The sequence below is a fragment of the Phialemonium atrogriseum genome (assembly GCF_030411735.1).
Source record: "Phialemonium atrogriseum strain 8032-3 unplaced genomic scaffold QBC33scaffold_2, whole genome shotgun sequence".
NCBI lineage: Eukaryota > Fungi > Ascomycota > Sordariomycetes > Cephalothecales > Cephalothecaceae > Phialemonium > Phialemonium atrogriseum.
The window spans coordinates 2,274,496-2,294,797 of NW_026848139.1; the positions used below are offsets into that span (position 1 = coordinate 2,274,496).

General features: G+C 52.5%; 5 protein-coding genes across 5 annotated transcripts; 4 read left to right on the forward strand and 1 right to left on the reverse strand.

Annotated features, from left to right (window-relative positions):
* Nucleotides 1-2,027: 2,027 nt before the first annotated feature.
* On the forward strand, nucleotides 2,028-3,548 carry QBC33DRAFT_608700 (uncharacterized protein). The gene is made up of 3 exons (XM_060432369.1): nucleotides 2,028-2,405; nucleotides 2,463-2,676; nucleotides 2,746-3,548. Exons 1-3 carry the CDS (start codon nucleotides 2,231-2,233, stop codon nucleotides 3,293-3,295), a joined length of 939 nt encoding a protein of 312 aa, XP_060288263.1. The 5' UTR covers nucleotides 2,028-2,230; the 3' UTR covers nucleotides 3,296-3,548.
* Nucleotides 3,549-3,757: 209 nt separating this feature from the next.
* QBC33DRAFT_525524 (uncharacterized protein) lies at nucleotides 3,758-4,802 on the forward strand. Its single transcript, XM_060426820.1, has 3 exons — nucleotides 3,758-4,139; nucleotides 4,225-4,342; nucleotides 4,408-4,802. Exons 1-3 carry the CDS (start codon nucleotides 3,895-3,897, stop codon nucleotides 4,468-4,470), a joined length of 426 nt encoding a protein of 141 aa, XP_060288264.1. The 5' UTR covers nucleotides 3,758-3,894; the 3' UTR covers nucleotides 4,471-4,802.
* Nucleotides 4,803-7,454: 2,652 nt separating this feature from the next.
* Nucleotides 7,455-10,314, forward strand: QBC33DRAFT_525529 (delta 8-(E)-sphingolipid desaturase). Its single transcript, XM_060426821.1, has 4 exons — nucleotides 7,455-8,120; nucleotides 8,427-9,099; nucleotides 9,168-9,332; nucleotides 9,390-10,314. The coding sequence occupies exons 1-4, from the start codon at nucleotides 7,942-7,944 to the stop codon at nucleotides 10,140-10,142; spliced, it is 1,770 nt and encodes a 589-aa protein (XP_060288265.1). The 5' UTR covers nucleotides 7,455-7,941; the 3' UTR covers nucleotides 10,143-10,314.
* Nucleotides 10,315-12,301: 1,987 nt separating this feature from the next.
* On the forward strand, nucleotides 12,302-16,927 carry QBC33DRAFT_173837 (uncharacterized protein). The gene is made up of 2 exons (XM_060422367.1): nucleotides 12,302-12,800; nucleotides 12,859-16,927. The coding sequence occupies exons 1-2, from the start codon at nucleotides 12,462-12,464 to the stop codon at nucleotides 16,792-16,794; spliced, it is 4,275 nt and encodes a 1,424-aa protein (XP_060288266.1). The 5' UTR covers nucleotides 12,302-12,461; the 3' UTR covers nucleotides 16,795-16,927.
* QBC33DRAFT_525534 (major facilitator superfamily transporter) lies at nucleotides 16,767-19,110 on the reverse strand. The gene is made up of 9 exons (XM_060426822.1): nucleotides 18,855-19,110; nucleotides 18,758-18,794; nucleotides 18,608-18,703; nucleotides 18,327-18,532; nucleotides 18,178-18,237; nucleotides 17,540-18,127; nucleotides 17,417-17,471; nucleotides 17,295-17,360; nucleotides 16,767-17,238 (listed from the first exon to the last, which is right to left on the reverse strand). The coding sequence occupies exons 1-9, from the start codon at nucleotides 19,053-19,055 to the stop codon at nucleotides 17,006-17,008; spliced, it is 1,542 nt and encodes a 513-aa protein (XP_060288267.1). The 5' UTR covers nucleotides 19,056-19,110; the 3' UTR covers nucleotides 16,767-17,005.
* Nucleotides 19,111-20,302: the final 1,192 nt, after the last annotated feature.

A 20,302-nucleotide genomic window follows, 5' to 3' on the forward strand; every position in this document is an offset into this window, starting at 1 on the left:
GGCCGAAATTTGCAGATGCGTTTGTCACAATCTTGGTGTCTCGTGGTAATTATCACAAGCACTGCAGTAATTACTGCCAATAAAGTCAAGTAGACAGACCAAAAGTATCGATATGAAAAAGAGAAAAGAACGTCTTTCCATGCCAGCCACGCCAACTTTATATTAGTGGTCAGCCTATATTCACATTGAGACTGCCTCTACCTCTAGAAACATATTCACTGACAGTGCCTTTAGAGTAGGCCAATTGTGTGTCATGGTCACTTTACTTCCTTTTGGGATGGCGAAGTCTGTGAAGAATGCAGAATAGTGAATTCCAGGGTATCAGACCTTGCAAGTGTTTAACAAAGATAGACAAGCAAGGCATGGTTTTGAAACTGCTGCTGGTGTGACGCTGTAAAGAAGACATCTCTCCTCTACGCAATGGAAATGCCGCCCAAAGTCTTGACATGAAGCCTTGATGCTTTAGATCAGACACACTGCTCCTTGCTACCAGCATCCTATTTTATTATTATTACTGGACTTCCCCCGCCCCAGTTATGCCGTATATCTAGCTAGGAGCTTGCATTGTACGTACGTAGAAGAAAATCGTGTATTTAGGAGCCCATGCTCGGGCTGGGAGTTGGATGAAAACCGAGTACAGTCAGTGCTTTACTAGTTAATTATAGTTAGACTGCAACGTGCCTGGCAAGCTACCTAGCTTCCAGTGTCTAGCAGAGGTCTGGACTTCTAGAGCAGAAGAGTCTTCGGTCTCTTCGTTGATGGCGGGCGAAGGCCTCAGCCCGGTTTCAAACAGTCACTCGAAGAGGGTGGAATTAGAGGCCGGTGTATTTCCAACCAAGGAACACCCCATCTTCAGCTTATCCAAGTCGATGGCGGCGTCCTGCCAGGATGGACTGTCGTGGCAGAAGATGTAATTATCGTCCTCAAGTATTCACAGAGGCGAGTAGTCTCTCTATATTTGTCGCATACGAGATGCGGAGAAATCACAAGTCCTGATGGCCTGCCCAATGAACCAGATGTACGTGTCTGAAGTTTGGCGACATCGGTCTCAAACTTATCATAAACAGGGAGTGTTGGGCGTTCAGGCAAGAGACCGTGGGCGCAAGAAAGAAAAGGCCGGGAAGTAATGACGCAATCTCTCTGGAGACGAGGGGAATTTGCGCGACAAACACATTGCCAGACACTTGGCAAGCTAACGTCACACGACAAGCAACCTAACGCGGAACCGGAGCTGAGCCCCTATCGAGCACAAGGGCACCCGAACACCCGGCCCAAAGCGGAGGGCTGTTGGCGTTGCTGTGGGCGACATGGAGGAGAGAACCGACTAGATTGGGCGCCTCAGGGGTATGTCTTATTAACTGCATGCCGACTGATTGTCTGGCACCACACGATAACTGCACGACAGAAGTATATCCAGTTCCTTCTTTTGTTCTTCGGGCGCAAGTGAGTCTCGGGACACTACCCCGAGGTGGACAAACTGGGCAGGCCTGCAAGGAAACAGATACTCCTCCTCGTCATGGTGGACCTACATTAGGGACCATCAACTTACCTAGACAGCCTGTGCGACACAAAACGTGCCGCTCGATCTGGAACACGCAGCCGGATGTCTCCCATCCGAGATATCAGTGAACACTTACCGAGAGACGTCGAATTTCGAAATCAGACACTTGGGACTCTGATCATTACCTCGATGCAGCTCGCTCATCTCCCAAAAAGCAATTTCAGCCCACGTGAGGGCCGGATGTTGATATTTCCCTTGCGCTAGGGCGTAAATGACGTTGACTGATGAGCGAAGCGCATTTCTGTACATTCCTGATCAAGCAAGGGAACGCCCCTGTCGGCCAATTAACATCGGCCCAAATCAAGGCAAAGCTTGTTATTCGTCCCAGCCTAGAGACCAACGCTTGCTGGTGGCTTGCCCCGGATAGCTGCCCTCCCGGCGCTAGTGCACGACCGATGCTTCGGGCAAATGAGATGCCAACGATGGAGGCTGGAGAAGCCATCCTGTTCCTGGAAAGGAGAGAGAAGGCCATCGTATCACGACTGAAGTCTCAAGTGTGGCGATGGGCTTTGTGATCGAGATAGGAGCAGAAATTGCTGATGCATCATATGTAATGCGTTCGATTCCCTCATTTTCCTCTCCAATGTTAATTAGTCCTCTTCCCCCTAAACTGTCGAGTCCATCAACTAAAGTGCAAATCCTTTAACGTCTGTTCCCCATCGAGCCAATATGCACTGCAAGAAGATTGTTGTTTCTCTCGCAGCAGCGAGCACAGCTGCTGCCCAGCGACCAGAGGACACCCCCATCTGCGACTACTACACCACCGCCCTGCTAAAGAACAACACTGCCGAGAACCAGTACACCCTGCTGACGCTGCTTGTCAATACTGTCGTTATCGGAAACTGTAAGCCGTGGACAACACATCCACCCCAAGAGACATAACTGACCTAACATTTGTCAGACACACAGCCCAATGTGGGAGTTGTGGTTCCAGGCATCCTGGCTGCGGGAAAGTACAATGGCACCGACGTGAACCTTATGCCGTACTTCAATGGCGAGCTCAAGTCATCCAACCGAGGCGGCAAGACCGGCGTCGCCGTCAACTTCCTCGACGGAGGTGGTGCAGCCCCTCTGCAGAAGAATATGCCGGCGGATGACCCCAAGTCCAACCAATAGTAGTTCCTCTCTCTTCATCCTTCCTCGATATCTTTCTTCCCTTGACTAACCCTCGTCTCCCTTCCCAGCTTCCTCCTCACCCATCTCTACCAATTCTTCGGCGCCCTCCTGAGCTGCTCCGAATACGGCATGGGCGCCTTCCCCGATTTTGGCGGCCACGCATCCATGTACGAGGTCCACAAGTTCATGGACCTCGGCCCCTCCGAGCTCGGCTACTTCATCGAACAAGTCGCCCTCGCCGCCTCCTCCTTCGGCGTCGCCGACTCGGACGTCGCCGTCGTCGGCAAGGCGCTCAGCGGCCTCTTCGGCATGCGCTGCTCCCCGCCCGCCACCGCCATCCCCGCACAGGGCCCCCAGCTGCAGGCTATCTGCATCGAGGATACCTGCCCGCTGTCGCCCGATGCCGTCTGCGCCAAGTACATGCCGGCTGTTGAGCCGCAGCCGAACTCGACGGGGGCCGCAGGAGGCACATTGAATCACTCTGTGACGCCGACCGTGACCATGAGCTCGCCCGCTACGACGACCATGGGTCCGACTGCTGTCTCGCAGGCTGGCGCTGCCGCTACTGGGCTGGGCATGGCTGCTATTGCTGGTGGGTTTGCAATGTTGATGCTGTAGGGATGGGGTCTGCAATCGGGGATGTTGAACCGAATCTGGAGGATTCGTAATGGGGTGTAATAAGGCAGTCTTGGTCGTTGTGTATATCTTTACTCGGGGGTTCCTAAGCTTTGGTAACGCGTCCTTCTGTTACAACCGTACTCGTTCTCTGGAACATTACTTTTCCCCCCCTGGGTAAGAACACGAGTTTCCAGTCAAGCCAGGTCCATTAATTAGATGTTTGTTATTGGCTTCCCGGTTTCGTAAGCTGTCGTCATATGCAACAGCAAATCTTTCCTATAAATAGCAACAGGTGATCAGATGCCAAGTTGTGTCACCAACTAATTCGGGTAGATCCGCCTTAGCGTTGAGCTTGATGGCGAATTGAGTGCCACAACTCATGGCATCGCGGCACGTAAGCACGGCCTGATTATTTGCGCCCTCGCCTGTCTTTTTCAGCTCCGTTACAATGGCGAGCCCATCTTCTGGTAAAGGACGACGGGGCTTCGTGTTGCTGCTGGTATTTAGAGTGGACGATGGCCCGGGAATTAGACTTCGCCTGAGACATCTATAATTTATTTATTTCAAGTTCCGTACATTTCTATCCGAGACACGTCCAAATGGTATGTGTAAAGTCCCTACTGGCGGCCGGTGCTGCCCTGGCCAACGTCTCTCTCACGCATGCGTGGATCTACGCCATCTCTGCCCCGGAGACAGCGGCTGTCGGCAGCATCTTCACGGTCACCATCACCAACGGGCTGCATATCCAAAACTACCAGAATTTCGGCATTATCTGGGGATTTCAGAGGCCACCGTATCAAGACAGGGTCACGGGGGAGTTTGAGCTGGGCTGGACAAATCTAGTGTATGCAATGCACCCCCCCTTCCCGAAATCAGACTGGCTTGCCCGAGTGACGGGGTTTTTTGCTGACGATTCTTCACGGCTGAAGTGGCCCTGGCGCAACGCCGATGCCGCCCTCGGGAAACTTCACTGTGGAGTTGACGATTCCCGATGGTTGGCCCACCGGAGACGTGCAGCTGATGGCTGTCACCCCTATTCGCGTTGGTGTAAGTACTTGACCGCTCCCATGGGAGAATAGTATGCGATCAACCGCGAGTACTAACATCGCCAGGCTTTGGGATCGACGGACTTGGTATATCTCAGTCAGAATATGACCTTGACTGCTGCAACCTGAGAGCAGAACCCTCTAATATTCCCACGCTACAATGCCTTGAGCTGCGTATGTCCTCGCCTCGAAATAGATACACGAAGTTGTTGGCTCGGTCGCATTGAGTCTGACAAAAACCTGATAGAGATCCTCCCCTGCCGGACACGCCATGAATGGTCGCCCCTGGAATCCCAATACAGTTGGCGCTCCCCCGCTGTCACTTATCTCTCTTTCCCAGCCAGAAACGATTGACCCTTCGGGTCTTGACGTTGAATGTGGAGGCGTGTAGCCAAGGGCACCATCGGGGCCAATGTAGACTGTATTGATCGGTCAGAACCAATCTTCCAATCCAATACGTGACTCTACTCTTCTTCCCCTAGTATCAATGTTCTTTCGAGGAACCTACCCTGCTGGCCGCCGGGAACGCCCACGTTCAAAGATACCGTGTCATTCCCTCCTGTAAATACCGTCTTGTCTCCCGGATAAGCAGTGCAGTCCAGTCCATCGATATCTGAAGGGCAGTAGGCGGATGGCTGCTTGCCGATCCAGAACCGCCCTCCATTGGCTTGGATTGCGTCACCGAGGAATAATACAGATCCGTCCCCGGTGGGCCGCCAGGCGCCAGCTGTCCAAGGCCCGGGAGGGGGTGGGTAGCCAGAGCTTGCGAGCGAGACGAGGGAGAGGAGACTGAAGAGGGAGGTCATCGCCAAGATCTCCCCATAATTACACGATAAGTTGACCCCGTGAGACGTGCTGGTATGTTGCATGGACCCGGTGAGGCTCGTGGGCAACAAGTTTATCTTATAATTATCTACCCGTTAAGATCGTACCCAATCAGCATTGGGGTTTACAGGTCGCGACAAAATAGATTTGCTCTTCTGCCCTGCAGATACAGGTAGCATTGGCATTTTGCCGGTTGGTGAAATCGCGACTCTTTAATTACCTATGGTAACAATACTACCTACCTCTGGTAACATGCCACCGCTTAGGGTTGAGTAAAGAGGCAGAAAAAAGAAACCAGTGAAAAGGAATAACAAGTAATACAAAATCCATCGTAATTCGAAATGTACGGCGGACACAAGAAAAAATACTGAGATCCCGGCAGGTAGGTTGGTAAAAAATGCCGAACTTGCATGAGTATGGATAAATGCATGCCAAAATTTCCGTGCGGGTAGTCATGCGTACAGACCATGTAAGAGGGTAGCGGGGGTGTTTGCGGTAGGCAAATTCTCTGATCGGCGGCCCTGTGGGGTTGCCACGCGGATCTTTTAGCTCTAAAACTAGGTGTAGCGTGAAATCTAGAAAATACCTGCTTCCACAACAACGGACGATGATCAGTGAACATCGCATTGCTCTGACGCGCGTTCTCATCGGGGCTCATCTTCTTCGAACCACCACCTACACCGTGTCCATACGCCAGGTTTCTGCTTTCTTTCTCATCAGTCCGTGCAACTCGTTCGACACATAGTATCATGTTGCCTTCCGAGGTCGGTAAATGGGAGGTATCTGCTTGAGGTTGTTTGTATGTAGGTACCACAGTAGTATGGATGCCCCATGGCCCCTGCCTACCTACTACCAAATAAGGTAGCTAGCTACCTAGTAGCAACTAGGTGCCTTAGCTAGGTACGCATTTGGGGGCAGGGTCGGGTCCAGTCCATGTCGAGTGTGTGGGGGTTGTCGGGTTAATAACGGACCGCAATAAGGAAAGTCACCTAGGTACCTGCAGAGCGCCTGATGGACGAATGATTTACCGTCATGGCCCTCCTTTCTTTTTTTTTTAAGCCCCTCATCTTTCGATCTGCATTCCTCGCCGTTTCTTTTCCCGAGTCTAGAGAGAAACTTACGTTGAAGAGTCTGCACCATCCCTCACTGCTTCTTATTCAGGCACCATTACTGTGCGCAAACCAAGCTAAGGCCGGTAATAGCTCCTCATTGAACCACGACTCAAGATGGCAAGTCGTGCCGAATTGATAGGGTGGTTTTAAATCTCCACCACTGAAGAATCGCAGGTGTGGGTCGCCAGCTAGCGCAAAATGGAGTGGGGGTGTGGTTATTGTGGCTTGAAAATGGTGAAATGAAAAGGAAGGAAAAGGAGAGGGTGAGGGGGGACAACAATGGCGAAATCCAAGAAAAACCACACAACACTGCAGTGAGAATGGTCAGATCATTGGAGGCGGTGGATTATTCTGGTATGTTTCTGGTACGATCCTAACAATCCTGCAGTAATTAGTACGATTCTGGTCAAGGGGCCAATCTCGCGGTGATGATAATCTTGGATCTTTGCAAGTGGACAATTGAACACGCACCCATTTGCCCCTTTTCAGGACAGGACCGAGGTCCAACGGGCACCAAAAAAAAAAAAAAAAAAAAAAAAAAAAAGGCGTTGAGGAAAGATACTCTGGTACTCCGTACCCGAGAAACGAACGATGATACGAAAGGACACGAAAGGGGGCACAAAGATTATGGTCCCTGCTAGCGACACGGCGAACTAACTGTTTAGGGATGGCGGAATCTCCACGTACGCAACCTTGGCAACACTGTTTTTTGCCCAGAGTGAGAAAGTGGAGGCGGGTGAGACGCGGCTGAGCGGGGCAAATATAAGCATATACGCATGTACTTGGTGCTCCAGATCCCGCGAGTAATTGGAGACAGAGAAAAACCAGTACTGTAGACGTGTCAAAAAACCTGTTACTCGCCACAGCCAGCAATGCACTGTGATGTCATTTTGTTCTTGGCAGGGGCCTAGTACCCCAATCCCCCGCAGGGGTTGCCAGTCCCCTAACGCGCGTTTGGCGATGGGCCCTTCGAGACTCTGGTTTCTTCACACGTGCAGAGTCGCTTCCTGTTTCAGCCCGTATAAGCTAGTACCTTTCATAGGCCAGGGCTTGGCCCAGCTAGCTTCGATATTGCGCTGCGCCTCTCTGCCGTGCGAGGCCTCCCCCACTTGTGGAATATCTTTTAACGAAATTAGGCTGGTCAGCTTCAGGAGGTTAGAGGGAGATGAGATGAAGAGATTTCCCGCCGCCCGCGTTGGGGGGAGGTACCTATTGAAATACTATGTACCACAGTAGGGGAACATGCGAGGCTGCTGCCAGTTGCCTTCGTCCATTCATTCATTCGCCCCATTCACTTCACTGATTGTCTTGTTTGAACAGGCCAGCGACGGGACACCTTCCTGTTCTGTCAGAAGCTGCGCCCATTTTCCCATTTGCCAGTTCCCAAGCTCTCCAATTCTCAAAGTTCTCTTCCTGGTACCTACATACCTACCTTAGGTACCGTGCCGTACCGTACCTAGTAATAATTTACGCATAACAAACACATATGCCCTTCTTGTCGACGCATCTTCTCATTCGACCTTTTTACATACTCCGCGCAACAATCTTTTTCGTCATCTGTCCGTCATCTGTCTTCTCGACCACCCCTACCTCCGCGGACCTCTCTGCCCTCGACGCTCGACATCATCGGAGCTCCTGATTGGGCCCGATTCTCAACCTCAATATGGACCGCGATGGAGTCCTCACGGCGAGGTCAGTCGAAGGCATGATCGCCAACGGCCAGACCATTGTCATCTTCGAGGACGTCGTCCTGCGGCTCGACTCGTGGCTCGAGAAGCATCCTGGAGGCCGCCTGGCAATTCTCCACATGGTAGGAAAGGACGCGACCGACGAGATGAAGGCGTATGTAAAATCATCCTGTTCTACGTCAATCTGATTTCCCCTGGCCGTGCCCAAGCAAAAACACCCCCCTCTTCTTGCCCCCTCCTCGAAAAGGAAAAAAGAAGAGGAGGAGAGCAAACAACCCAGGCACAACTCGGTTAAGCTTAATTCTAAATCGATAGGATTGCACTTAGCGCGGACTAGTGCAACTTTCTTTCATTCTGAGTGGAGTCGGCTGTCCCCAACCTACCATTCACACAGCACCATTATTTTTGGTGCTGCTGGAATAGAATTAAGGTGCTGACGTTATTCTGGTCCGGGATGCAGGTACCACTCGGCCCCCACTCTCAAAACCATGAAGGCCTACCGGATAGGCAAGAAGCCGACGGGTCCTTGGATCAACAGAACACCACCCATCAGGGGCGGCATCTATCGAGAATGCCGGGAAACAGCACCTGCGAGTACGGCCGACGATGACTCGGACACGGATACGGAGGAGGATACCGCCGATGACAGCCTCAGCTGTGTTTCCGACCACAGCTCGCCGACTTCCTTGACCACCGACTGCAGCAGCGAGGATGGCATCGAGGAGGACACCAAACCCGATCTGCAGGCCGGCATTCGAAGGCGAATCCCCTCTCTCAGGAAGGAGGCCGTTCGGGGTTCCCTGACAACAGAAGAGCTCGTGGCTGATGTATGTGCCTCGAAGAAGGCCACTCTGCCTCTAATGTCGCCAGCTACATACACGGAATGGGCTGTACTTCAGGAGATCGACCAGGACACTCAAGAGTACCCATCTGTGGACCCCGCCGTGCAGCAGGACATCATTCGCAGGTACCGGGCCATGCATCAAAGGGTACACGACGAGGGATTCTACGAATGCCGATATATCGAGTATGGAAAGGACCTCGTCCGTTTTGCCGCCCTCTTCATGGTGTTCCTAGTGGCGCTTCATTACAAGTGGTACATGACGTCAGCAGCCTTCTTGGGCATATTCTGGGTTCGTTGATCTGGTCCCAAATTAACATGGAGTGAAAAGCATGCGCTGACGGTTCCTTGTGTAAACAGCATCAGATTATGTTCACTGCGCACGATGCTGGACATCTTGCCATCACCCACAATTTCGTCGTGGACACACTCCTTGGCATGTTCGTCGCCGACTTCTGTTGCGGGCTGTCCATCGGCTGGTGGAAGAGCAGTCACAATGTCCATCACCTGATCACCAATCAACCAGTCAGTCCTCCGTCCCCTACTGTGCATCGTCTGATTATTCTGCTAACAAGCCTCCAGGAACATGACCCAGACATCCAGAACGTTCCCCTTTTCGCCACGTCTCCTGCTTTCTTTAAGTCGATTCGTTCCACCTACTACGACTTCACATTCGTTTGGGATAAGGTGGCGGAAATCATGGTTCCTTACCAGCGCTATACCTACTACCCGATCATGGGTATCGCCCGATTCAACCTCTACCTCCTGTCCTGGCTCCACGTCATGTCCAAGAAATCATCCTCGCTCGGTGGCAGCAAAGCGTGGTGGATTCGACCCACCGAGATCGCCTTCATGAGCTGCTACTGGTTCATCTTCGGATACTGCCTGCTCTGGCGCACGCTGCCGACCTGGACGATTCGCGTGCTCTTCGTGCTGCTGTCGCACATCATCACCATGCCGCTCCACGTCCAGATCACCCTGTCTCACTGGGGCATGTCCACGTCGGAGCTCGGCGAATCCGAATCCTTCCCCCAGCGCCAGCTGCGCACCACCATGGACGTCGACTGCCCGGAGTGGCTCGACTTCATCCATGGCGGTCTGCAGTTCCAGGCCGTCCACCATCTCTTCCCGCGGGTGCCGCGCCACAACCTCCGGAGACTTCAAGTGCTGGTCAAGGAGTTTTGCCAGGACACGGGGATCCCGTACTCGATTCTTTCGTTCGCCGACGGAAATCTTAAGGTCCTGGGTCGGCTGGAAGAAGTGGGCGATCAGGTCAAGATCCTGGTCAGTTGCCAGAAGTACATGGCCGAGACGGGAGAGAGCGGGTTGCATTGAGACTGTTTTCGCATTTTCTTATTTTTTTTTTGCATTTTTTTTTTTTGTCTAGCACGCGCATGGTCATTGGTTGGGCGTTACGCCGGGTAAAGCCTAGATAACCTCTTTCCGTCTGTTTAGCTTTATTTAATAAACGTGACGCTATTTTCGCCCCGGTACAAGATCCCCATCAACCAGGCGAGACAATACCGCTAAGCCCTGCACCAGTGATTAAATGATGGGGAAAACAAATTGCAAGTTTAATAGAAAGGCCAGAGGCTAAACACGGGGTAATTAAATGGTAGGGGGAAATCTGGAGGGCTTGGGAGGAAGATGTGATGCATCTGCCGCTACAAAATGCACGAGTTGCTCGCGTACAGTCCTTCCAAGCCGGTAAAATTTCCCATGGTTTCATGGCAGATCTATTTGCAAAAATTAAGCGAATGTCTTCAAGACGGCTTAATGCCAGTCCGCCAACTAAAGAGCAAAATTGATCACCGGTTCGCAGGCTTGCGCTTGGCTAAACCGGGCAAGCCAGAGAGCGGCTGTGGCTCCAAAGCGGCTCGCCTTCGAGGATAAAATATGCATATCCGTCATTCACGATTCATATACTTCACGTGTCGTACCTGCCAAAACAGCTTCGCATCGGGACACCCCATCGTGGCTGTGCCGCCGGTGTAGTTGCCGTCATGATACAGCATGCTCACCGGGGTAAGTGCGTTGGCGATATCCTCACTCCCGACGCTAAATCAGTCGCCAATCTGTAGTGTCAGCTTTTCTTTCGTTTCCGTGGTCGTAATTAGTCCTTGGAAACAGGAACGGCCCAAAAAAAAAAAAAAAAAAAAAAAAAAAAAATAGAGAGAGAGAGAAAGAACCTACACAGCCTCATCGTCCTTACCGTCCAACCGCCCAACGCACACCCCGCAGGTGCCGTTCGACCCGACCCGGCCGCACCCGTGGGTGCCACCCCAGTCACCGACGGTGTACCTGCGCGGGTTCAGCGAGAGCGAGATGCCCAGGTCCCAGCAGTCCTGGTACAGGGGCCTCTCGGCGTCGGAGGAGGCGCCGAAGTTGGCTGCCTCGTCCGCCGGCCGGTCGCAGTACATGGCCGGCCGGTCGGCGGTCTCCCAGCCAATGAACCAGCGGCGCGCGTTCTCTGGGCTGCGGGCCGGTGCGGGGGTCGCCACTGTGGGGGAGGGCGGTGAGTGTGGCGAGGAGGAGGAGGGGGGAGATTAGCATCTTGGCTTGGCGAACGGGGGATTTTGGGTGGGTAGGTTGTTGGCCTTGAGAGGGTGCCAGGGGGGAAATCTAAGCACGCCTAGTTCCGCGTCGGGTGTCCCCTTTTGAAGAGGTGGAACGCGGGAACGGCTTCCATCACAGGGTGGATGATACTTCAGCCATGCATGGTGCGGGTGTTGGTTCCGCAAAATACGACCTTTCCCTCGGACTTCGATACGAACTCAACGCGAAAGATCGACCGATTTTTGATGGCTTCCTCTCACCGTTGACGTATCTCGGGGTTTTGATTGGCTAGACCAACCTGTAAGATGACGCCCGCAAATGAGATGGGTTCCTCTGGACGGACACGGCACGTGCAAATCACGGTCCTATCGAAGGATTCGAAAGCCTCCATGTTTTCAGCCGCTCTGTGATCAGTGCGTGCTTCCATAACACAATCTGAATGTCTGTCCTTTGATGTCGCCCCTGATGATGCCAGGGGCCGGCTCGTGGTTCCGTGGGAGTATCCGTACCCCCACATTAAACCCTGCATATAACCCGAGATTACGCACGGAAGTGCACTACGAGTTTTACAACGCAGGACTTGGAACCCCCGCATAAACGGCACTCTTGCAACTCGAAGGGAGTCGTTCATTTGTGAGATTGCTCTTCCTATCTCAGCAGAAGCAGGTATAAGCACAGGGCTTCTCTCCAGGGATATCGACTCTTCCGCACCTTGTCAAGGACCTCTCCTTGTCTTGGCCTCGATTTCCTGGTTTGAAAACCTGATGAGCTTGAGATCCAAGGCCTGGGCCTTTGTGGAAATGTCATAGCCCATCCTCAGCAGCTGCAATATGGGAAGAAGTGTGCAGAGGATTGGAATGGCGAATTTGCAGGCAGAATCTGGTTGCAATTGAGGCGCTCTCCTATTCGCTGTAGATAAGATAGCAGTGTGGCTTGCGCAGTGCGGGGTTGCCACGTGTGCCACGGCTTCGCTGCCGTCTTCATCCTTCTCATATTATATCTAGGTATCTTGACTACCTTGTTAACCCATGAGGTCGCCAATGCGCTGGCTGTGCCACTCTTTTGCTGCATGGCAAGCTCCTCGCTAGCCGGCAAAATATGTTACAAGCACTCACTCAAGCCGCAAGGCTGAAGCCAGAAATTCGGCTAGCTCAGGCGATCAGCGAGTTTGGAGCCTTGCTCGATGGCAAGCATCTGGCAACATTCAAGACGTTTCGTACGCAAACTCCGCTGACGACGAATGGTGTGGTACGGCTTACCGAGGAAATCAATCGGGACGGATCGAGACTTCACCGTGCCTGGCGGCCGTATGGTACGCGGTTGTTGAAAGTTCTAGATCAACTACAAGTCCTCGTAAAGGCTGGAGACCTACTGGTCGGAGGGTCGCAAAACATGATCGCAAGTGGTGTGTGGGCTGCCGTTCGCGTTTCGCTTCAAGTGCGCGAGACCCAGTGCCTGCCGTTTCATCCAAGGTGCCTGCTGACGAGGAGCTTAGATCGCCACCGGTTACTTATCATTCTTCAAAGAAGTGTCGGGGCTTCTCTTGAGAATTGGCGTGTCGACAGCAATTAACAAGGAACTGGCTTCTCTATTTCCCCAGGACCGGGAGTTGCAGGACTACATGGCCGAATACATGATACTCATCGTGAAATTCTGCGGCGCCATTGTGACCTTTACTCGACGGTCAGTCATCGCTCAGATGGCATCTTCGTTTGTCGCCTCCGAAAAGGAAGCTAAAACACTTGAGACGGATCTCGGCTACTGGACTGGCCGGATGAACGACAAAATCCGTCTCTTGTCAACAAAGCTTCAGCTTGAGTCACGGTCCACGGTGTCGAAACTTTTCAAAACAGAGGACTTCAAACAACACACCAACGAAGAGAAGAAAATGCAGCTGATGCGACGTCTGTCTCCAGATCAGGACGAACTTGGGGGAATATGGAGAATGTTGCGGCGGAAAGGGTCAGTGTTATGGATCTTCAAAGAGCCAGCCTACGTCAGTTGGAGAGACAGCCCCAAGCAGTCGGTGTTGTGGATTTCAGGTTGCCTTGGGAGTGGGAAGTCCATCCTCATGGCGAATATGGCTTCAAACCTCCATATGGAGGAGCACTTGACGACATCACCTGCCGAGGTGACCATGCCGAAAACGCGAGCAATCGCGTCCTTCTTTTGCCAACGTCAAAGGAAGAAGACTTTGCTCGCCAACACGATTGTCGGCAGCCTGGTGTGGCAACTTGTCTATGCAACCAATACTGGTCTTCCCGGGATAGCTTATCCTCCTGGACTGCCGGATACAGACTATCACGCCGTTGCAATGCTGGCCATCCAGCTCCTACCTCCACATCTTGACTACTTTATTATTCTAGATGGCCTGGAAGAGTGCCCGCGACCAGAGGTTGAACAAGTTCTATCATGCTTGAGGATCCTACTGCGCAACATGGCAACTTTCAAGGTATGCTGTTCCAGCAGAGCGGAGTCCCAGATCTCGCGAGTTGCGTCCGCCTACTTCACCATCAGCAACTACATTTCGACGTCGAATGAGGGGAAAGATGCTGAAATTGCCACTTTCGTTGATGGCGAAATCGAGCGGCGCCGGGCAACTCGAATCCTCACCGAAGAGACTCTTCGAGGGATTAGGGACGCTCTCGTTAGCAACGCCAAAGGCATGTGGCTTTGGGTCTCGCTTCTGCTGGATCTTATCTTTCCGAGGTACCATGAGACGATCATGTCGGATCAAGATATCATCGATATGTTGGGCTGCCTTCCTCTCGAGCTTGATGAGACTTTTGCCAGAGCATTGTCTCGCATTGTTGACCGCAGATATGGCCGAAGGATATTCGAGATCGTCGCAGCAGCTTCTAGACCACTCACCACAGACGAACTCCGTGTTGCGCTTAATGTAGACACGGGAAACCCGGAGTGGAATCGCGCGACTCTCGTTACAAATGGCGAGGTCATGGTTGAAAGAACCTCTGGAGGTTTGCTGGAGGTCGACGAGGAAACGAAAACCGTACACTATATCCACCATAGTGTCTTGCAGTATCTGCTCGAAGACCGGAATGACAAAAATACTCGGTTCCTGAGACCGGAGGATGATCTCTTTCTGCTGAAGGACATGGAAGATGCCGAAGCCAAGCTTGGAGCCCTTTGCGTCACATATCTCAGCTACAGCTTTCACGACAGGCGCCTTGTGCTCTCAAAGCCTCTCGAGGTCGACGGAATGGAGACTACCAGGCGAATTTGCGATGCCGTCCTCCCCGCTGGAGGCTCATCACGGAAGCTAGTGGGCTTCATCGCGTCCAAGTCAAGACCAGCTCCCAATTTCAACATCGCGCGGACATTGCAACGGCAACTTAGAGACGACGGGCCCCAGGACCACCTTTTGGATTTCCTCCAATACGCAAAAGACAACTGGCTTAGTCACACAAAGCACCTGCGACGCGATGATTCATCCTACACAATGTTCTGGAACCTTGTGGCCGGCGATGTGTCCCATCTCGATCGACCCTGGAACCCGCTGCAATATGAGGAAATGGCGCTCTGGGCCCTCCAAAATGGTCACCTCACCATTCTAGGTTCGTCTCTGGCAAAATTGAAGCGGGAACAGGTGGATAAGTTTGCATTGGACTCCAGGCGGGAGATAGACAATGAGGGCATGATCAGCGACCAAGAATTATCGATGCTGCTCATCTATGCGGTATCCCATGATCGGCACAACGGAGTTCTCATCCAGACTCTCCTTCATCTTGGGGCTGATCTAAACTCTACCTGCGAACAAGGAGAGTGGGCCGATTTGGTACCATTGCAGATTGTCTTGTTGCAGATGCGCGAAGAGGAAAAACGTGACGTGAGAGTTCTCCGTACTCTCCTCAGGCATGGGTCAAGGCCGAATTATATGGTATCTGGCAGCAGTCCGCTGTCCATCGCCTGTCACGCTGGGTGGTCAGCTTGTGCCCAGCTGCTGCTTGCACACGGCGCCACTGTCTCCAAGGGTGTGCTATCCTGGCCACTGGAAGCTTTGACCGTTTTGCTTTCGGCGGGAGCCAATCCGAACGCCCCGTTGCTATGTGATCGGTCAACCGAGACTACGCTGCTAGTTGAGGCGATCCAACAGGGGAATCAACCAGCGGTGGAGTTACTTCTGCGGTTCAATGCCAATCCTAATGGTCGCAGTTGGCGAACGACAGCTCTTGGTCTCGCCCTCGAATTGCAGGACTCGGGCATTGCGGTGGCCCTTCTCACACGAGGTGCTTGCTGCCACGAGAGACATTTCCGCGATTTCGGAGGTATGGTCTGCCCCCTTCTGCTAGCGATCCGGAAACAATGGCTCGACGTCGTCAAGCTTCTCTTGGCCTATGGGTCTGGCTTTCCATGGTATGACAATACTACTCAGCATAGTACCCATCTTGGCGTCGCCATCGAAATGGGAAACTCCGGGATCGTGGAGGCCCTGCTAGAAGCCGGGTTCTCTGTCCAACGGCTTTCTGAGGCGCGGTCGGGCCTCTCACTGTCGTCTGAGATGTCGGTGACTCCACTAGAGTCAGCCACTCGGCCAGGAAACGAAGACGTGCAGGACGCGCTGCTTCGCGGTAGCCTGGAGCAGGCTAGATTAGGAGAGCGGCAAACTGCGATCGACCCCCTCCTCGTTCCAATTGACTACCATGATGCGGTCACGGCAATGAACATTCTCAACAATTGGGAAGCGACCACGGCGAAGCTCGAACATGAATGGAAATCCTTCGTTCTGACGAGGGCATTAGTCAAGGTCTTGTCTTGGCCCGACGACTCAGATGTCACTGGCCTAGTCGGCAAGTTGCTGGAATGTGGTGCCAATCCCGATGGCCAGTTCGCTTGCATGCCGCCGCCTCTCATTGCTGCGCTCATAAGACGGTGGAGAGAACTACTGGTCGCGCATGAGTCCCGATATAGCAAGGAGGTTGCAGACCAGCTCCCGGTGAAGGAACCCCCAGAGAAAATAGACCACTCATCAGGAGACTCATCCGAGAACCTTATATTGAAACGGGCGCGGGCATTATTTGGGAGGCAAGGGTGGCGCCCTTATGTCGAGCCACAGCTAGGCGGTGCTGAGACGACTGGATGGCCCACGCAGAGACAAGTCACCTGGTCGAGCCGGGTGAGCGAAGACGGAAGCTGTGACGATAACAACACAGACAACCTGGGTTCTGAACGAGATGCGCACAAAACCCTGGAAGGTAACGACGAGACCATTGGCATGGTTGTACTCATGTTGCTGAAGTACGGAGCCGATCCAGAAAAGCCATGCGGAGTCGTGATGCAGGGATTGGGCTTCTCCGTTTCGCCAGACGACACCGCCTTGTCAATTGTCGAAAGATTTCAGATCGTGAACACCGAAGTGATCAAAGAGCGACGGGTTCGCAAGTTCCCAAAATGGCCTCCGTTGGACCAGTGACGACCCTTAGAATCTACAACCGTTCATGGTATGTTTGGTACACGATTCATGGGGACGGTATGAGAATAAAGCGCAGAATCAAGCGACATTAGAAATACAATTGGCTTAATCGTATAGCAAGTAAGCAAGTATAGATGCTGTGCTGTGGAAATAGCACCGTTCGTTAAGATGCGTGTAAAGAGAACCGGTCTTGAATGTTGTAGCGGTCTTTTCATAGTGAATAAACAAACTCAGCGTTCTCCTTATCCGTTAGATCGAGAAATTCATGGTTCTCAAGCTTGGTATACGACGGTTCGGCTCGGATCAGCGCCTTCTTGCTGTTCTGCCGGCGGTAGTACCACCAGATGAAGAGTATGTCTACCAGACAAGCCGCCCAGCACACGAGAATCGTAATCTCAGCTGGTCTATACTGTGGAGCGTCTTTAGGTCGGAAAGTTTGTGGACCTGGACGAAGTCAGCGTATGGCCCGAACTCATCACGACACAGGTAGTTATCCCTACCGATTATATTTCCAACGCAATATGCAACAAGATACATCGCTGCGACAGTAGTTTTCTTGGTCCAGCCTTTCGAGCCGTTAGATAATGGTGCAGGGGCTGGAGGAGAGGAGGCAAGTACCCACCAGCAATATTTGTGGAGATGAGTGACAAGAGCGCGACGAACGGGGTCGGGCCAGCCTGGTTCGGTCCGGTCCGGGTTAGCAAATATCATTCGGCGCTCGCCATGTCTTTTGTACAACCCGTACCTGTGTGAGGTAGTAGCCTACCAACCGGCCAGCCGGCATATCCAGCGGAACCGCAACAATCAAGATCACGCCGAGGATAGCAAGCATAAGACCAGACGTACTTATCAACAACCGATTTCCGAAGCGATCGCCCAGATATCCACAAACCAATAGTGAGACGATCTCGACAGCCCCACCAGGAGTCCCATACAGGAGACTCTGCTCTGGAGTATAGCCAAAGGAAACGATGAGCTGGCTGAAGAAGTTTGTGATGCCGCCATTGGGAATATCAGCTACCAGCGCGAAGAAAACAAAGGCCCAGACCATGGGGTCCAGAAAAGCCTCCTTCATCTGGTACCACTTGAAATGCTTGTTGCCGATCCCCTGCTCGTTGATCTTGATTCTTTGCACGGCCAGGACGCGTTCCTCTTTGGTGAGAAACCGGGCGTTGAGCTGGTTGTCCGGCATGACAATGAGGAAGACGATACCAGCGATGCTCGTCAGGACGCCGGTGAAGACGAAGATTGCTTTCCAAGGGGCGATTGAGAAGCCGTAAGTGGAAGCACCGTGAGCAAAGCCATATGCAACCAAGCCGCCGAATATCTGCGCCTGATTTGGGAGGTCAGTCTTGCCTGCAGCACAAGTGTCGTGACGCTTACAAAGCCGTTGAAGCAGAACCAAATGCTCGTACGGAAGCCCTGTTCTGACTTTGTGTACCACTGTGGCACATTAATACCAGAGTTCGCCTCGTTGATAATTATGGCTTACTAAATCTCTTGGCTTGCATATCAGAGTAAGGACAACGTACCTGCGAGGTGAACAGGGCAAAGCTAGGAGTGACGGCTGCCTCGAAGATCCCCAGAAAGAGACGAATGACAACGGCGCCGCCAAAGTTCTCCGTCACAGCGAAGAGGGCTAGGACGAGGCCCCACATGATGACATTGAAGGCCGAATACTTGCCAAGAGGAAGTCGCTGCATAAGCCGAGTCGTCGGGAACTCCCAGCCGAGGTATCCTACGAGGAAGAACGGTTCAGCCAAAAGAAATCACATAATGGCATGACGGCAATACGTAATTAAACGATGCTTACCGAAGTAAAACAAGCTCCCCAGCCATTGATAGTTGTCACCAACAAGATTGAGGTCCTCCTTCAGACCCATGATGCTGGCGTATGAGATGGTCGTCTCTGCCAATTGTGAGCCGTTTTCTCTCTCTCAAAGGGGGGACCCAGGTTCATTACTGTCAAGAAAGTTGAGCCCATAGATGAGACACATCATCTAAGGAGCTTCAATGAGTTTCCGGGTGAGCTTTCAGGCAAACATGGGCCGTAACAATACCGGCATGAGATTCCGGTCGATCTTGCGCAGCAGACGGCGCTCCGTCTCCGCATCGAGCTGAATGGCGTCAGCATTGTAGCCGGTCACGACTTGGAGAGCCTCGTCGGCATCAATTTCACGCTGGAGAATCTCCTCTTTCCCGGCCGCCCAGTTCATTGGGGCTGGCTCGCTACGGTTCTGCTCTATTTTGTCGTCCGACATTTGGGCCTCTGTATGTAAAATTGTGGTGGTGAGATGGCGACAAAGAGGGAAAATGGGAAGAAGAAAGTTGCGAGGTCGAAAAACAAATGATGCAGGGTAGGCGTTATCAGGAGAGTTCGCTTTGATTGGCAGTATATTGCTATCAAACCTGGTTTACTCCCACCATGCCACCTTCCCCTTGGGGTGTTCCCCCCCACCACCAAAGTCATCATCGCACGGGATCAAGAACTCCGATTCGACATCCACTTGCAGATCCACACATTCCATGTTTGGCATGTTCAATTTGCACTGAAGGTACTTGGGGGTTGTTGCTGGTGCCTCGTTTCACAAGTGCTTGGAAGGATCTTATGTGAGATAAAAACTAATCACCACGCGACTTTCACAGCCCTTCTTTGTCAATATCATACACCAGATGCTTTTGCTCCAAACCCCATTTGACTAATTCCAAAGCCGAAGAACCATGAATATACATCCAGGCCCTGATCTCCCTTGAGCCACAGGCCCCAAGACCCGGTTTTCTTCCTCGTTTTCCCGTTCCGTGATGGATGCGTGAGAATCCCATATACTCGAAGTCTCCTGGTCTCGTCAAACCTCTTAAATGTCCCCATTCACCAGAAGCCCGAGTAGAGCTGACCTGAGTCCCTCCGCCTCCCCCTCCTCGCGACGTACTTCCCATCCGTCTGTCGAATCGCCCGACTGCGGCAGCGGGACTTATTTGGAGAAGGCCCAGTCGACCTCATTGTCCGGTGCTGTGCACGTCATGGCAAAGAACATGCCCTCCTGTGTCATTGTGACATTCATTCCGTGGATGCACGATGCTGTGGAATCTGATAGGGTCGAGGCGGGAATGATCGAGCCTAGTCCGGCGATCCCCGTGGGGCCTGGGGCGGGTCGACACGAAGCCGCCGTACAGAGGAATGAATGCCATCGCATCCGAGTAAGAGGTCCGACCTGTCGATCGTGCCATCGGAGAGCGTCACCTCCACTCCGTTTTGTTTGTATTTGATGGCAGTGAGTGCTTGTTGTAGCGGACAGGGATCTCCGACTTGTGAACTGCTTCAAGTACGCAAACCAGCGCTACGCACAAATCAAATAAAGAAAATCTGACTCTATTTTTAATTTGAGGCGACCCTGATTTGAATGATTTTCTAATTATAAGGTTCCAGATACGAAAGCCAGAGTCAAAATACTAAGCAGCTTCTACTCTGGTCGCACCTACTCCTTTAGTCATTCCTGGTCCCAGGCTT

What these genes read in the sequence shown, in the direction of transcription:
- QBC33DRAFT_608700 (XM_060432369.1), top strand. Translation starts at nt 2,231, where the DNA reads ATGCACTGCAAGAAGATTGTTGTTTCTCTCGCAGCAGCGAGCACAGCT. An exon ending in TACTGTCGTTATCGGAAACT is followed by an intron (nt 2,406 to 2,462) that starts GTAAGCCGTGGA and finishes AACATTTGTCAG; the next exon opens with ACACACAGCCCAATGTGGGA. An exon ending in GACCCCAAGTCCAACCAATA is followed by an intron (nt 2,677 to 2,745) that starts GTAGTTCCTCTC and finishes CTCCCTTCCCAG; the next exon opens with CTTCCTCCTCACCCATCTCT.
- QBC33DRAFT_525524 (XM_060426820.1), top strand. Translation starts at nt 3,895, where the DNA reads ATGGTATGTGTAAAGTCCCTACTGGCGGCCGGTGCTGCCCTGGCCAAC. An exon ending in CTGGGCTGGACAAATCTAGT is followed by an intron (nt 4,140 to 4,224) that starts GTATGCAATGCA and finishes TCACGGCTGAAG; the next exon opens with TGGCCCTGGCGCAACGCCGA. An exon ending in TCACCCCTATTCGCGTTGGT is followed by an intron (nt 4,343 to 4,407) that starts GTAAGTACTTGA and finishes TAACATCGCCAG; the next exon opens with GCTTTGGGATCGACGGACTT.
- QBC33DRAFT_525529 (XM_060426821.1), top strand. Translation starts at nt 7,942, where the DNA reads ATGGACCGCGATGGAGTCCTCACGGCGAGGTCAGTCGAAGGCATGATC. An exon ending in CCTTCTTGGGCATATTCTGG is followed by an intron (nt 9,100 to 9,167) that starts GTTCGTTGATCT and finishes TTGTGTAAACAG; the next exon opens with CATCAGATTATGTTCACTGC. An exon ending in ACCTGATCACCAATCAACCA is followed by an intron (nt 9,333 to 9,389) that starts GTCAGTCCTCCG and finishes ACAAGCCTCCAG; the next exon opens with GAACATGACCCAGACATCCA.
- QBC33DRAFT_173837 (XM_060422367.1), top strand. Translation starts at nt 12,462, where the DNA reads ATGTTACAAGCACTCACTCAAGCCGCAAGGCTGAAGCCAGAAATTCGG. An exon ending in CCGTTCGCGTTTCGCTTCAA is followed by an intron (nt 12,801 to 12,858) that starts GTGCGCGAGACC and finishes CGAGGAGCTTAG; the next exon opens with ATCGCCACCGGTTACTTATC.
- QBC33DRAFT_525534 (XM_060426822.1), bottom strand. Translation starts at nt 19,055, where the DNA reads ATGTCGGACGACAAAATAGAGCAGAACCGTAGCGAGCCAGCCCCAATG. An exon ending in TCGACCGGAATCTCATGCCG is followed by an intron (nt 18,795 to 18,854) that starts GTATTGTTACGG and finishes GAAGCTCCTTAG; the next exon opens with ATGATGTGTCTCATCTATGG. An exon ending in CATCTCCACAAATATTGCTG is followed by an intron (nt 17,361 to 17,416) that starts GTGGGTACTTGC and finishes ACGGCTCGAAAG; the next exon opens with GCTGGACCAAGAAAACTACT.